At 38.5% G+C, this 14,563-nt stretch overlaps 1 protein-coding gene across 1 annotated transcript in view; it reads left to right on the forward strand.

The window, feature by feature from the left end:
* Nucleotides 1-14,563, forward strand: part of LOC124503877 (1-phosphatidylinositol 4,5-bisphosphate phosphodiesterase beta-1-like) — a 455,749-nt gene that overhangs the window by 231,706 nt on the left and 209,480 nt on the right. Inside the window, exon 3 of the mRNA XM_047069167.1 lies at nt 1,427-1,495. Coding sequence (XP_046925123.1) covers nt 1,427-1,495 — 69 coding nt within the window. The remainder of the gene's footprint in view (nt 1-1,426; nt 1,496-14,563) is intronic.

A 14,563-nucleotide genomic window follows, 5' to 3' on the forward strand; every position in this document is an offset into this window, starting at 1 on the left:
ACTGCAATCATGAAATCAACCTCAAGTGCAGGAAAATAATCAGACCCTTTTACACGGAACATTTGGAACTGGTGGCAGCTATTTGAAGGAATTGTCTGGGAACCCCAACTACAAGTACTTGGGGATATTAGGGCCCATAAGAAATTACACCCACTCGTGTTTAGAGGTTCTGAGCAGCAGAATGATGCTGCAGTGCCTCCTGTAAGAAGAAGGGAATTAGAGGCCTGCGTCCAGCTGTCTCATTGTCAGCATGAGACAGATGCATGACTGTTCATTGCAATGCCGTTCCATCTCGCCAGCGTAGAGTCTCCTGTTAACTTGGCGATGTGTATTGTCACGACACTCATGGCTCAGTGTCCTTAGCTGGACTCTCATGGTTTCCATCCTTTTGCCCATATCCCTTTCTGGTATCATCTCCCATGACTTTTCTTCATACGTTCTAGGCCCCAGTAATGGAACACTGAATGTTGCCTGTGAAAATCCCCTCCCACGCTGCCATTACATTTTCCCTGTGCTGTTCCTTCTTCCCGGGTGCCTCTCTATCCCCTTCTGCCTCCTTACCCTTCTCCCCTGCAGTGTTCTCCATCTCTAAGCATTTCTAAGCATCCATACCTCAAGGTTCTGTCCAAACCTCTGGTCCTTTCTTGTCTAGATATTTTCCAGTGTTATGCCTTCCAACTCCTTTTATCCATGCTCCGTGACTCCTTCATGGACTTTTTTTGAGCCCTGGGGGAAAAACTTTCTTTTCTCTGTTGACTCCCATAGCAGTTAACTTTATAGTTGGCATTAACACATCCTCCCTTGTCTTATGCATATACATTTCTTTACTCCCTTGTTTGACAGCAAGTCCATCCAGAGGAGCTATCACATTTTATGTATCTTGTATCCTAGAGTAACTTGCATATTATGGGTGTTCAGTAATATATAATGAATAAATGAAAAGATCGAGGCATAAGATATGAGTGCTAAAGGCTGGAGAGGGGGCAGGTAGGTGAGGCAGATTCATCTCTTTCCCTTGGCAAGGTGAACTGATGGGAACATCTCTTTCCACCACCCCCTATCCCCATCTCCCATGCCACTCACATGTCCTCACACTCAGACTGACTCTCAGGATTATTTTTTGACCACGGGGCAGGAAGGCATGGTTCATGATGATTTAGGGACAGCTCATAGTATAGACCGGGGACCCTGACCATGCCCATTATACTTTCAAAATGTCTCAGCATATATATTAAATTGAGCAGTTAACGGTTAGCTATCTTGTTGTTTCCACTCCAATTCGATTGATAAAGAATGTGAAACTGCAGAGAAATCTTCAGGCAGGTCTCAAGATAACATGGTTTTTTTTTAAAGAGATGACAGTGATATAAAATAATGAAAGGAGATCTGTGGGGATGCTTAACAATTTCACATTTTTGCCTTCCAGGAGACGGAGCTGTTAGATCTCAGCCTTGTCAAGGATGCCAGATGTGGGAAACATGCCAAAGCTCCCAAGGTAAGAAGTGGAGTGTTGTGCACCCGCCAGATGCTGCTTTGAGGATTTGGCCGTGTCATGGTATCAATTAATTGCCCCAGTTAAAAGTTTCTCTGTTGTAGATGTTGTAAAACGCAATAAAACAGCCAGTCCTTCCAGAAGCCTGTATGCCCTAAACATTTCCACTTTTGTTCAAAGAAGGCAACAGTGAGTAAAAATATAGGCAGTTGGACACAGGGTCTTGCTTTCTGTCCTCTAATTTTCATGTTGCTTGAAAAATATATAATGAGGCCAAAGTTTCTGGGTAATTCTAAATAGTTAAAATGTTCTTGAAGTTACTTGGAAACTTCCTGGAGCCTCATATGCATACATGAACTAACTCTTAGACATGATGAATAAGACTGTAATTCAAATACTTTATAAGTAATATCACTTCATCCAAAAAGCCAAAGGGTGTGAAGTCCTTCTATAAATGTTACTAGTGAAGACCCGGGGAAGTTTGGGATCAGTTGTGTGGCCTGTCAATTTGTTTTTGTTTAAAAACCTTACTGAAGAAATACTCAAAGCAGTGTTTGTGATTTTATTTCCTTTTTTTTTTTTTTTGGAAGATTATTTAACAAATGTTGAATAAAGAATATACAAATTTTTTTAAACTTAGATTCTGGTTGAGTATACTAACAAACTGCATTGACTTGCCTGTACAGTGGGAAACTACTCTTTATTGTATTCAAATTTTAGTACGTTAAATACTTCCTTTCTAGCAAAGATAATATTGTCAAATAGGGAAGTACAGGTGCCATTCAGGAACTCTTACCTCTTACCATAATTGATATAAAACTAGCGATTTTCTATTTGAGTATCTGCCTGCAACTTTTGTTTTATTCTTTAAAAGTCAAAATACTTTCTTTGACATCAAAAATTATCTGTTGCTGTGGAGAAACAGAAAGAAAAAAAAATCACCTGGAAGGATCATTCTTCAGATACATAACAGTGCAATATTTGCTGGCAAATTCTGCCATGGAACGAACACCCAAATACTGGTTTTACTGCTGTAGGAGTTAAGCTGATCTATAGGAAAACGTGAAAAATGAAGACAGAAAAATCTGAATTATTTTCAAGAAGTTTTCTAAATGTGTTTTCATGTGCAAATAGTCTATTAGTTGTGTTGCTCTCTTCATAATATAATCAAATTTTAGTAGTTTGGTCTTTTAATTTTGTAGCAAGCTTATCATTATTAATGCTTCCTTGATGATTCAGAATTGTTTAATGTTTAGTGTGGGAAAGAAGTTCTTTCTTCTTCTTTCCCCCAAAACATTCCAGCCATGTTTCAGGTAAGCCTGTTAGTTCCAAGAACTGCGTTGATAGCAGAGTTATAAAGTTTGCCTTTAAATGCAAGTTCATTGGCCTAACTTGAAATTTGATGATCAATATTGATGATAAAGACTACTGCTGCCTACACTCCCGTAGAGCCCCCTTTGTCTGCAGGCATCAGAGGTGGAGTTGGCATCTCTGCCACCTGGAGTTTCTTTCTGGCTTCCCTCTCTCTCTTTTACTGTAGCATTCAGCCTGCTGATCAGTTCAGTGTTTCATTTATGGACGCGGTTGGATACGTGTCTATTGAATGAGGATAAATGAATAGAACTAGGGTCTGTGCTATGCTCAGCTAATAAACCACTATTAGATCCTAAAATATTTCTCTTAAGGACAGACTTGGATACTTGGAATACTCTGACCTTTACTGTTTTGTTTTCTTTTGTCCCCCCCCCCCCCCACTAAAGATTGCTTTCTCTGTGGCTTATCTGTGTCCTTGGCATTTTTCCACTCTGTTCCTTGCTGGTTTTCAAGAACTTCAGTCTACTTTAATATTTTAAAACCTGGGTTCTGTTGTGTGACCTTCCTGAGACTCAGGCTTCCTCATTGGCTACATGGTGATAATGATAACAACAACAATAATAGTAACTAAGATAATAATGAATGGGCACTTCGTATCATTACTATAATGGCTAAATTAAATCATTCCTTAGGAAATCTTTAGCAGAGGAGTTCTCAAATTTGACTGCCTGTGGAATCACCTCAAAAGCTTTAAAAAATGGTAATGTCTGTTTCCTAATCCCAAAGATTCTGGTGCTACAATATTCTAACTGGTGTTGTAGTGTGGATATCAGGGCTTTTGAAAAGCAGATTTGTAGCAAAATTTGAGCACCACTGACTTAACAGATCACTGCTATTTAATAGGCACTCATTAAACATTAGCCACTATTGTTGGTATTATCATTGTTATTTTTATATTTAATATTATTAAAAAATTTCAATCATATTTGCAGGAAGTCAGGTTTTAATTTCACTTTATGTGGAAAAGTTTATGTTGTAAAGAGAGATTGGATTGTGGGGCTTGGATGAAAGTGGCTTTGTGGAATGATAGGCGAGAAAGAAGTTGATATGACTCTCAGTTTAGAAGTCTTTAAGCTGCAAGGGGAGCCTGGGCGGCTCAGTCAGTTAAGCATCTGACTCCTGATTTCAGCTCAGGTCATGACCTGGCAGTTCGTGGGAGCAAGCCCCACATCAGGCTCTGTGCTGACAGCATGGGGCCTGCTTGGGATTCTCTCTCCCTCTCTCTCTCTCTGCTCCTTCCCTACTTGCTTGCTCTCTCTTTCTCTCTCTCGCTCAAAATAAATAAACTTAAAAAAAAAAGTCTTTAAGTTGCAAAAGAAAACCCCAGCTCAAACTGGATAAATAATTAAAAAGAAAACTTATTAGAAATGATTGGAATGTATTGAAAATTCCAATGGAAGTCTCACTCAGCTGCTCAAAGACTATCACCAGGGAACAGATCCTTCTTTCTCTTGCCAGTCTGGCTTCCAAGGTGCCAGAGGCAATTCCTCTTCCATCCTCAGGATCCCTTTGGTGGCCATCCTCCACTCACCATCACTGGCACCTCCCGGGTCCCCCACATTAGCAGCAGTTCAGTATGGGGACCAAAAGAGAAACAAGCTTCCCACGTATAACCACCTTGTAGAAGGAGGCCTATGGCCGGAGGAGGAAAACTAAGTAAGAGGAGACCATAGTGTTGGCTGGAACAAAAGCAGTAGGACTGATGGCATAAGAATAAAAAGTGTCAGGATAGCAGTATGGAGTGAGACAAGCCCAGTAAGGATGAGGAGTCAATGGAACATGAAGACAGATTGAGTGGAAGACTTTCTGCAGGGGTTTACAGACCATCAAGGAAGGAAGAACATGTGTGGAGCAGATATTATTTACCAAAATACTCAGGCACCCCTCAAATATTTATCTGTGCACGCATATTATTTTTGTTTTCCACAGCATCTCATTACATAAAAATTCACAATCTAGCTGAAGACGAACTATTTTCTATGCCTGCTGTGATTGGAAATAACATTTAGAAGAAATGGAGAAGTGTCTATGTGTTGCCCTGTTAATGAATTTTAAATGTCGACTACCAGCACAGTATATGAAATTCCAGATCGGCTTTTCTGTATACAGCCTTTGTCCTAGTTATCAGTTTCAAAATTTCTCACTGGAGAGAAATTGGAAGATTTTTATCCACATATAAAAACGTAAAAGAAAAAAAAAACCATCTTGTCCTTTGAAATCTAAAAAAATGTATTTATGTTTCCTTCTTTGCTCTCTCTCTCCCTGCCTCCCAGGCTTATAAAGCACGTGTAGAGACGAGGTGCTCTCGGATGTGCCTCTTGCATGTGCTGGGTACACATATTCTCTGCATGTTCATTTCAAAAGGAGCTTTTTTAAAAAAGTAAAGTTTATCCCTGTGGTTTCTCTGGGTTGCTGACCCAGCAGATCAGTTTAGTGGCACATGTACAGCATTAATAAAATGAAATAGATCTGGCTAGAATGAATGAAAAATATCAGCGTTTTGTGCAGAATAAGTTTGTTTGGTGAAACTTCTTTCATGCATGTGAATATATGTTCTGGATCAACAAAAAGTGCATTTTTTACTCTACACCATGTCATAAAGGTTTAAAAATGCTGCTGAGAAAGATAGTTTCTTTATCCTCAGGATTCTCAGGATGTATTTTATCTATAGGTGTATTTGAAAAGTAGATGGAGCCAGAAAACTGGAGATGTGGGTTTGGATGCCAGCTCAGTCAGTAACCTACTTCTCTCTGTGCCTCTACTTCCTCATCGATGAAATGGGGCATGTGGGGGCCACAGGGTTTTAGGTGTGGAAGTTGGGTTAACCCTTGATTCCAACTTTTAAAATGAGAAGTTAATCAAGCCAAGGCACTCCATCTTGTAGATTATAAAATTAATGTTGAACAAGTTTGTATCAACTAAAACTTCTTGCCTTGGTCATAGGAAACCAGGTGCACTTAATAAAATATCAGGTCACATTCTAACCAAGGTAAGGTGCAATGCAAACAAAAATAAAAGGAAGGAAGAGGGGCGCCTGGGTGGCTCAGTCGGTTAAGCGCCAGACTTCAGCTCAGGTCATGATCTCTTGGTTCGTGGGTTTGAGCGTCGGGCTCTGTGCTGACAGCTCAGAGCCTGGAGCCTGCTTCAGATTCTGTGTCTCCCTCTCTCTGACCCTCTCCAACTCTCACTCTTTCTCTCTCTCAAAAATAAATAAACATTGAAAAGTTAAAAAAAAAAAAAAGGGAAGGAAGGAAGAAAGAAAGATTTATGCCGAACTTTGCACGTGGCTTCTCGAAGGCAATTGTAGGATTGCTGTGGACTCCATAGAGACTGTGTACTTAAGGAGGCTCTCCTAGGCTTTGAACATGAAAACTCTGTTGTTGACATTCACTCTCAATAATACTTGCAGCAATGCCACTGAAAAATATTTCTATAGTTTAACTTCCAAATTGTGTTTCGTCCAAAGAAAACTGCTTCATGTGCTTTGCTGACAATTAACCAATTCATTCTATTGATAAAGGGCAGTTTATTTCAGATGTGTAATGCTAATTGGAATACAGATTCCTGGTAAATATCTAGATTACAATTAAGTTCTACGTGGCAAGTAGTATCACTACAACCACATAAGGCAGATTAGAGTAAAATGAAATTTTAAAAATTGATCAGTTTTAGTTTTCTGAAACCCCAAATGAAAATGATGGCTTTTAAAATCATTAAATGCAAAAAATAAATAAGATAAGATAAAATAAAATAATTAAAAGCATATTTGGAAAGGAACATACACCACAGTGCCTAGCCCTACAAGCAGACTCCAGCATCCCACTGGGGGGTGGGGGGCAGATAACAGATCAGTCCCGCTGGGACCCATAAAACAGGACAGAGATCATTGACCATGAGTGGTGGAGAGGCTTGCTGCTTTGTTGAGTCATCATGGAGTATGTTCTCTTTTTAAGATGAGGTGATAGGAGTAGAGATATTAATTAAGAAAAGGAAGAGCATTCCAGGCAGAGGGCAGAGCAAGAGTAAAGGTGCTGACGTGGGAACATAGTTGGTATATTTGAGGAATAGCAAGGAAGCCAGTTGTCTACAGTGGTGTGCAAGAGAGAAAGGATGATGAAATCAGAGAGGTAGCCAGGGACCACATTATTCTCGCCCTGTAGACCAGGCTAATGACTGTGGCTTTTTCTTCTGTGAGAACGAAGAAGGGATCTGAGAGTTCTGAATAGAGTAGTGACAAGATCTGATTTTGCTTTTCAAAACATCACTTGCCACTGCATGGAGCATAGACCATAGAAGAGAAAGGAAGAAGTAGGGACGCCAACCAAATGGCTATTGCTAATATCCTGAGTGGTGCTGATAATTATATTAACTGCAAGATGTAAAGGTAAGGGGGAGAAAGAATGTCAGAATCTGAATTTGAAGGTGGCACCACAAGGTTTGTTAATGTGTGGGATGTGAGGTATGAAAAAAGGATTCAAGAACAATGCTTAGTGTTTGGACCTGGAAAAGTGGAAGGACTGAGCTGCTGTGTCCTAAGCTGGGAAGGAAGAAAGAAACACATTTAAATAGAAAAATTCAGAGTTTGCTTCTTTGTTTGTTTGTTTTTGGATATTTCATGTTTGAGGTGTCTGTTCCACTTATACCTGATGATGTCGTATTTGGATATACAGATCTGTTGTTCAGGGGAAAGGTTGGCCATGGAGTTGTAAGTGAATATTTAAATCTCAAAGCTAAATGAGGACTCTTAAGGAATGTAGGTGTAGAAGAAAGCAGGGTGATGTCTGAGCCCTGGGACCTCCAGCATTTAAACTTTTAAAAAATGGAAAAGAGCCTGTGTGACTGTCAGTTGAGCGTCGACTTCAGCTTCAGTCTTGATCTCATGGTTCACGAGTTCGAGCCCCACATCAGGCTCTGTGCTGACAGCTCAGAGCCTGGAGCCTGCTTTGTGGATTCTGTGTCCCCCCCCCCCTCTGCCCCTCCCTCACTCGTACTCTCTCTCTCTCTCTCTCTCTCAAAAATAAATAAAACATTTTAAAAAATGGATGAAAAAGAGTCAGGAAAGAGGCCAAGAATGGTATATAACTAAGAGAACTGAAAACAGGGGCTTCAAACAGGTATCTGTATACCAGTGTTTATAGTGGCATTATTCACAATATATATGTACCACAGTGGATTATTATTTAACCTATAAAGAAATGAAATTCTGACACAGGCTCTACATGGGTACACCTTAAAGACACTATGCTAAATGAAATAAACCGGACACAAAAGGACACATAGTGTATGATTTCACTTATATGAGGTAACTAGAGTAGGCAAATCCGTACAGCCAGAAAGTAGAATGGCAGTTTCCAGGGGCTGGGAGGAGGCAAGAATGAGAGAATGGGAAGTTATTATTTAATGGGTACAGAGTTTGTTATGACAACATTAAAAAGTTCTGGAGGTGAATGGTGGTTAATGATTGCATAACGCAACAATGACTATTACCTAATGTCACTAACCTATACACTTGAAAATCATTAAAATGGTAAACTATGGCATGCATATTTTACCACAATTTAAAAAAAAAAAAAGGAAAAAAGGAAAAGACAGAAGGAACAACCAGTGAGGACAAGAATCAGAAGAGAGTATTTTCTGGACATCTAAAAAAGGATTTCAAGAAGGAGGGAGTAGTCATTTAGATAAAATGGTGGAATTTCCTTCTAGCTTTTTCTTCTCACTTTTGTACACTTTTAATTTTATTGAAGTTACCATTTTATATACGCTTTATTTTTTCCCACATATTATCAGCCTTCCCTGCTAATATCCAAAATAGGCTATTTATTTAAGGGTTGTCGAATCCCAAATAGCTCATCATAGGATCCGGATGCCAATATATAAATCTCATAATGAGCTGTTATTTGGATGTTCTACAACAGTGGTTTCAATGAATCATCTATGAGGCCGGGAGTTGAAATGAGTGCTTTATTTATTGTCCCCCTTTGCTGATTATAAGCTATTTCCCTAACTTTGTACAGATTCCACCATTGTGTGAAGCCACGGTCATAAAATTTGTTACAGATATTTGAAGTCGAGGGAAGAAGAAAACCTTTTGTAGAATAAAATAAAGGTTTCTCTCTTTTTCTCTCAATCGCTAAGGAGCTCTACCTTCAGCCCGTATATTCTTGGTTCTAACTATTTCTCAACTTACCTGACATGATGCAAGAATTTTTGTTTGTTTGTTGTCATCCTGCTTCCATAAAAGTATTTATTTACATCTTTACTAAATGGACAAAAATAGAGCTTAAAACTTCACAGAATTATCTGTGTGTGTGTAATGGTTTTGACAGCCAGTCACATTTATCTCCAGATGTAAATTATATGGCATGGTTCCTTTTTCATGTTCATTAAATTCCATAGATGTCAGTGGTTTGGTTTCCTTGGAAACAAAAACCTTTATATAACTAGTCAGAGATTTGGTAGCAGAAATATCAGGATGCCGAGGGGGGTAAGGAATGGTTCCTTCGGTAGATACATATTTGCATTTAAAACTCTTCTGCCTTTTCCATGTTCCTCTCACCCTTATGGCCATTCAATAGTGAACAAGAGAAGGTTTTAAAAGCTACCATTAAAGTATAGAATATCTTTTCTAACGGTTAAAAGCTTTTTACTTTTATTTTCAAACAATCACAGACAGGCTAAGTCTTTTCTGGGATGTTGGTGTAAATCCCCAAATTTGAGAAGAGTGTGTCTCTTATCAAGAGTAAAGTTAGATTTGAACATTTGAGCAATGGCTACGTAACTCAGTATATATGTATATTCATCTGTAAAATACTAACTGAACATGTGTGTGGCTGAATAAAGATTCTATGTTTTATATAATAGCAAGTGTGTGTCTTTAGCACCCCACTGTCAAAGAGTTCGAAAGCTCCCTGACGGGTTGTGGAGAGTGAACAGGGGACCACAGTTCTGCCAAGGGGGAAGAGCAGGCTAAGGTCATGGCAGCCATGGACGTTCTCATTGGCTCAGGGTGGACCCCTTGTTGAAGACAAGGTTAGTAATATGTTACTTAAACCTCACGTCTTTTCAGAAGGCTGTGACTCATTTTATCATTGCTCCTATCTGGTATAATTTCAATCTAAACCCAATTTGTTCTCCATGTAATGGTATAGAGTTGCATTTTGAAAATGTTTCTCAATTTTATTTCTTTCAAATGCAATAATACGCCATCTTGTGGAAATATCTGATATTTATTTCTTAAATTAATTCTGCATGGTGAACTGCCCTCTGAAGGGTTTTTAATCTTGAGTTCTAACGCAGAGATATGAAAAGTACTAGGGGAGCTTTTAAAATCTCCATGTCCAGGCCACACCCTGGATCAGTTGAATCAAAATGTCTGGTGTGGGGCTCAAGCACCAATATTTTTCTTTAAAATTTCCCAGAGTTTCCTGTGTTTGGCAAAGTTTGAAAACAATTACTCTAAGGAAAAAGAGCACCAGGTTAAATGGATGGTCTCTCTTTTTTTAAAATAGGGATTTTATGTGGTAAGGTATTGAGAATTTTCCTAGAGTATTTGTTTGTCAAAAAGACTAGTTTTTAGTATACTTTCCCTTAAACTTGATTGGCTTTAGTTAACATAAAGTATGTCAAGGTGCTTGTATTAATCTCCTCTGACAAAGTACCACAGACTAGGTGGTTTAAATAACAGAAATGTATTTCCTCATAGTTCTGGAGGTTGGAACGGATCTAGGTGTCAGCAAGGTTGTTTTCTTCTGAAGTCTGTCACCTTGGCTTCTGGATGGCTGTCTTCCTTCTTTGTCCTCACATGGTCTTCTCTCTGAACCAATCAATGTCCTAATCTCCTCTTGTTGTAAGGACACCCATCCTATCATAGTAGGGCCCATCCTGAAGGCTTCATTTTAACTTAATTACCTCTTTAAAGAGCTTATCCAAGAATAGAGTCACATTCTGAAGTGCCAGAGATTAGGACTTCAACACATGAATTTTGTGGGGACACATTTCAGCCTATGACAGCATTTCCTTATTACATTATAAAGCCAAGTTCATGATTTACTTCTGTATTGGGAATACTACTGTAAGATTATTTAAAAATTGATCTAATATAAATAGATTTGTTCTTTATAATCAATATGATTGTCAAAGTGGATAAAATGGACAGTAGGAATCATTTCAGAAATAGGCATTATTGCTTTTTAGAAGTGCCTTTATTTCAGAATGTTTTTTTTTTCTTATTACCCGCACATTCGTACTCATTTTTTTGTATGCCAGAGCACCCAACATGTATCCTTGTGCATTGTAAGTGTTTAATAAAGTATAGTCATTAAGTGCACAAGCTGTTAGGTCAGATGGCCAAGACTCAAAGCCAATAACCAGCTATTGAACTCAGCAAGTTATTCAACACCTCTGAGACTTAGTTTGCCCATCTGAATTATGGAAAGAATCTCCATGTTTTCCTTACCTGCTTGCCGCAAGACTCAATGATAAAACGCATCTAAAATACCACAGCCTTCGCATCTGTTGTATATGATGAATACATTTTACCTATCATTATGGATGAGTTTTAGTAAGTGAATAAAATACATCTATCACTGTTGTTCATATGATGTGTTGTAGTAGCAAAACCAAGATAGAGTTGGATAATTTACCTATTTACGGTGGAATTCCGTGCACTACTCTGGATTGCTTCAGAATGACAGATTTACACCTTTGTAGCTCTGGTGTTTATACCTACCAATGGAAATCTATTTTTATATGTTAACTGTACAAATACAAAATTGAAGCACATTTATCATTGCAGCCAAACACCTGCCCACAGAGGGCCATCAGCAATCTATTTGCATTAAGACTTACTGTTTTTTGGGGGGCACCTGGGTGGCTCAGTCGGTTAAGCGGCCGACTTCAGCTCAGGTCATGATCTCTCAGTCTGTGGGTTTGAGCCCTGCATCAGGCTCTGTGCTGACAGCTCAGAGCCTGGGGCCTGTTTCAGATTTTGTGTCTCCCTCTCTCTCTCTGCTCCTCCCCCAGTCGCGCGCTCTCTCTGTCTCTCATAAATGAATAAACGTTTAAAAAAAAACATTAAAAAAAGACTTACTGTTTTGTTTTGTTTTGTTTTTTTTCTAAAAACTGTCTAGATTTTTCCAAAGGTTAAATCGATTTTCTCAACCATCAAAATAATTTCAGAGCAATTTACTTACAGTTGAGAACATGTTGACATATTTTTCTACATTATGAAGCCATGGAAGCAAAATCTGAAACAGTATTTTGAAATGGAAGAACACAATTTGGGGTCAAAGAGACCCAGATTCAAATCCCAGTGCACACATTAACTGAGAGATGCCAGGAAGGTTTCTTAGTTTTTTTATGCAGTGATAACTCCTGCAAGGATAGGGTTGTCTGGTGAGGTGGATTATGGTTCATAACAAGACACAAATCGTAGTGTCGTATACTTTGGGAGCTCACTCATGGCTACTTAACTATCTGCCTTATGTTCACTTTTCAACTTATTCTTCTTAGCACTTATTGTAGTGTCTGATAGATAATTAAGCATATATAGAACTTAAATTGTTTCCTTTACAAAGAGTATGTTCTACAGTAATTTGGCATGCAGTTTGACACCTGGTTCAACAGGGGAAAAAACTGGAAGGCAATTTGACATGTGATGTGAACAGGAGAAAAAGTCTGGGGAGGGACGGTAATATTTATGTCTATCGTGGAGTTATTGTGACAGTCAAATAATATACATATCTGAAATGGCTTTGCCAGCCATAAAGTGTGATAGAGTGGTATTCATTTGTGAGGCAGCTTGGTAGAGTGGAAGGAACTTAAGAGTATGTGCTCGTTTATTCTGAGAAATTCATTTTCATCATCTTTGAATGGGAAATGGCTGAAAATTCTTACGTCTATTCTGTTTACCATAAAAACATGAAATCCTGCATTGCACACTTTGGGTATGATACCTGACACAAAGTAGGTATGTTTGGGGAGGAAAGAAGACTTGCAGCATAGTTTTTTGGTTTTTTTCCTCTTTTCTGAATGTGAACACAACATCTGTAGCTGTCTAAAATGCAAAATTTCAAGTACCCAGAGAAATAGTATTGATCTTATTTTAAAAGTGCCAATTAAAAGTCAAAATCATGTAGTAAAATTTGCTTCTTCACAGATCTTTGTTAATGGTAGAAATGAAATTCTCTAAGACTGCCGAAATTAATGTGTGTAGAGATTTCTAGGACATGGATTAACCGAACTAAGCAGAATATTTGTTGGTGTTTAACTGTGAGCAGGATCACTGGGTCTAACAGGTCAGAATTCACCTTACAGCTTCACTCACCAAGACATTTTCTCTGTGCCTTTTGGTACTTCATCATTCAGATGTTTCTTGACATTTTAATTTGTATCCAGGTATTACCGATTTCAGGTTAAGACCCGTGGCGCTGGAAGAATTTGCTGATCACTGTTAACCATAAATGGGCGTAACCCTGTGAAGAGTCACTTTATCTTCTCTCAAGAACAGAGAATACTTTTTAAAAATAGTAACTCAACATTTCTCCAAGTGAATTCCTTGGAATACTAACAGGTATTTTCAGATAAAAGTGTTGTCTGGTCAAATATGTTGGGAAGATGCTTGTTTTTTTTGTTTTTTTTTTTGTTTGTTTTTTATTACAGAACTTCTCATAGACTGATGTGTTGGACATGGATTGGGGCCAGTTTCCTTTTTTTTTTTTTTTTTTTTTTTGACAATGGGCATCTTTGTCAAGCATCTCACAGGATTAACGTTCTGTTGAATCACTTTGGTAAATGATTCTGTAGTCGGTTCTTAGGATGTCTATCACACACCATATTGGGATTGGAACACCAGTTTAAGAGTGATGCTTATTCCCACAATAGTGCAGATACCTAATTAAAGATGTTCAAAGACCAGGTTCATGGGTGATCTAAACCAGAAAGGTCTTTCTTCATGTAAAAATCCATTGGTAATATACGGCAGAGGTTTATCTTGTGCTCCATCATGGATCGTTATTAATTTTAAACTGTATTAGCATTAGTCCGCCTTGTCTTTTCTTCCAAATTTAGACCTTGGCTTTGACAGAAAGCCATCAGCACTTTTAGTATATCATTCAAAGCACAACAGTTTAATTTGTTTCCACGGTAGCTGGAATGTAGTTTGGCATTTAGGCCAGCTTAATGCATGGTATACCACTACAGGTTAATTCCAGGTCCACTGAATTCTTTCTAGGGACCAGTTTCCAATGGCTTTCCAAGTTCAAGTTCTCAGTAGTGTAAAATTGATGCCACATGGTTTTATTGGAAGAATCTTAAATTGAGATAAAGCTTGAGTTGATGTTACATTTAAAGTGGTTGGAAGTTACTCTGGGAGCAACAGCTTTCAAAAGCTGTAGCTTCTTCCTGATTCCCTATAGAAAAGTGTTTCCAGGAGTTGACTTTATGTCTTGAAAGTGAGACTTGAACTCTGTCCCCTCATGTGGAGGGGACAGCAGTGGTTAAGAGGCTCCACCAATGTTATCTTTGTAGCCACAGTTGATTGCTTCATTTCTTCATATCTAGATTTTCTCATCCATAAAATGAAGTTCATAATGCTATTTCAGAGTTTTTGTAAGGATGATCGGCTATGATACGTTTCATAGTCCTGTCTCTGTGCATGGTAGCTTGTTTTCTCTGAAACTTGAAGTCACGAGTTCA

This window comes from Lynx rufus, unplaced genomic scaffold (genome assembly GCF_022079265.1).
Source record: "Lynx rufus isolate CCGP_SWC_20201006 ecotype Redwood Valley unplaced genomic scaffold, mLynRuf1.p SCAF_8, whole genome shotgun sequence".
NCBI classification, from domain to species: Eukaryota; Metazoa; Chordata; class Mammalia; order Carnivora; family Felidae; genus Lynx; species Lynx rufus.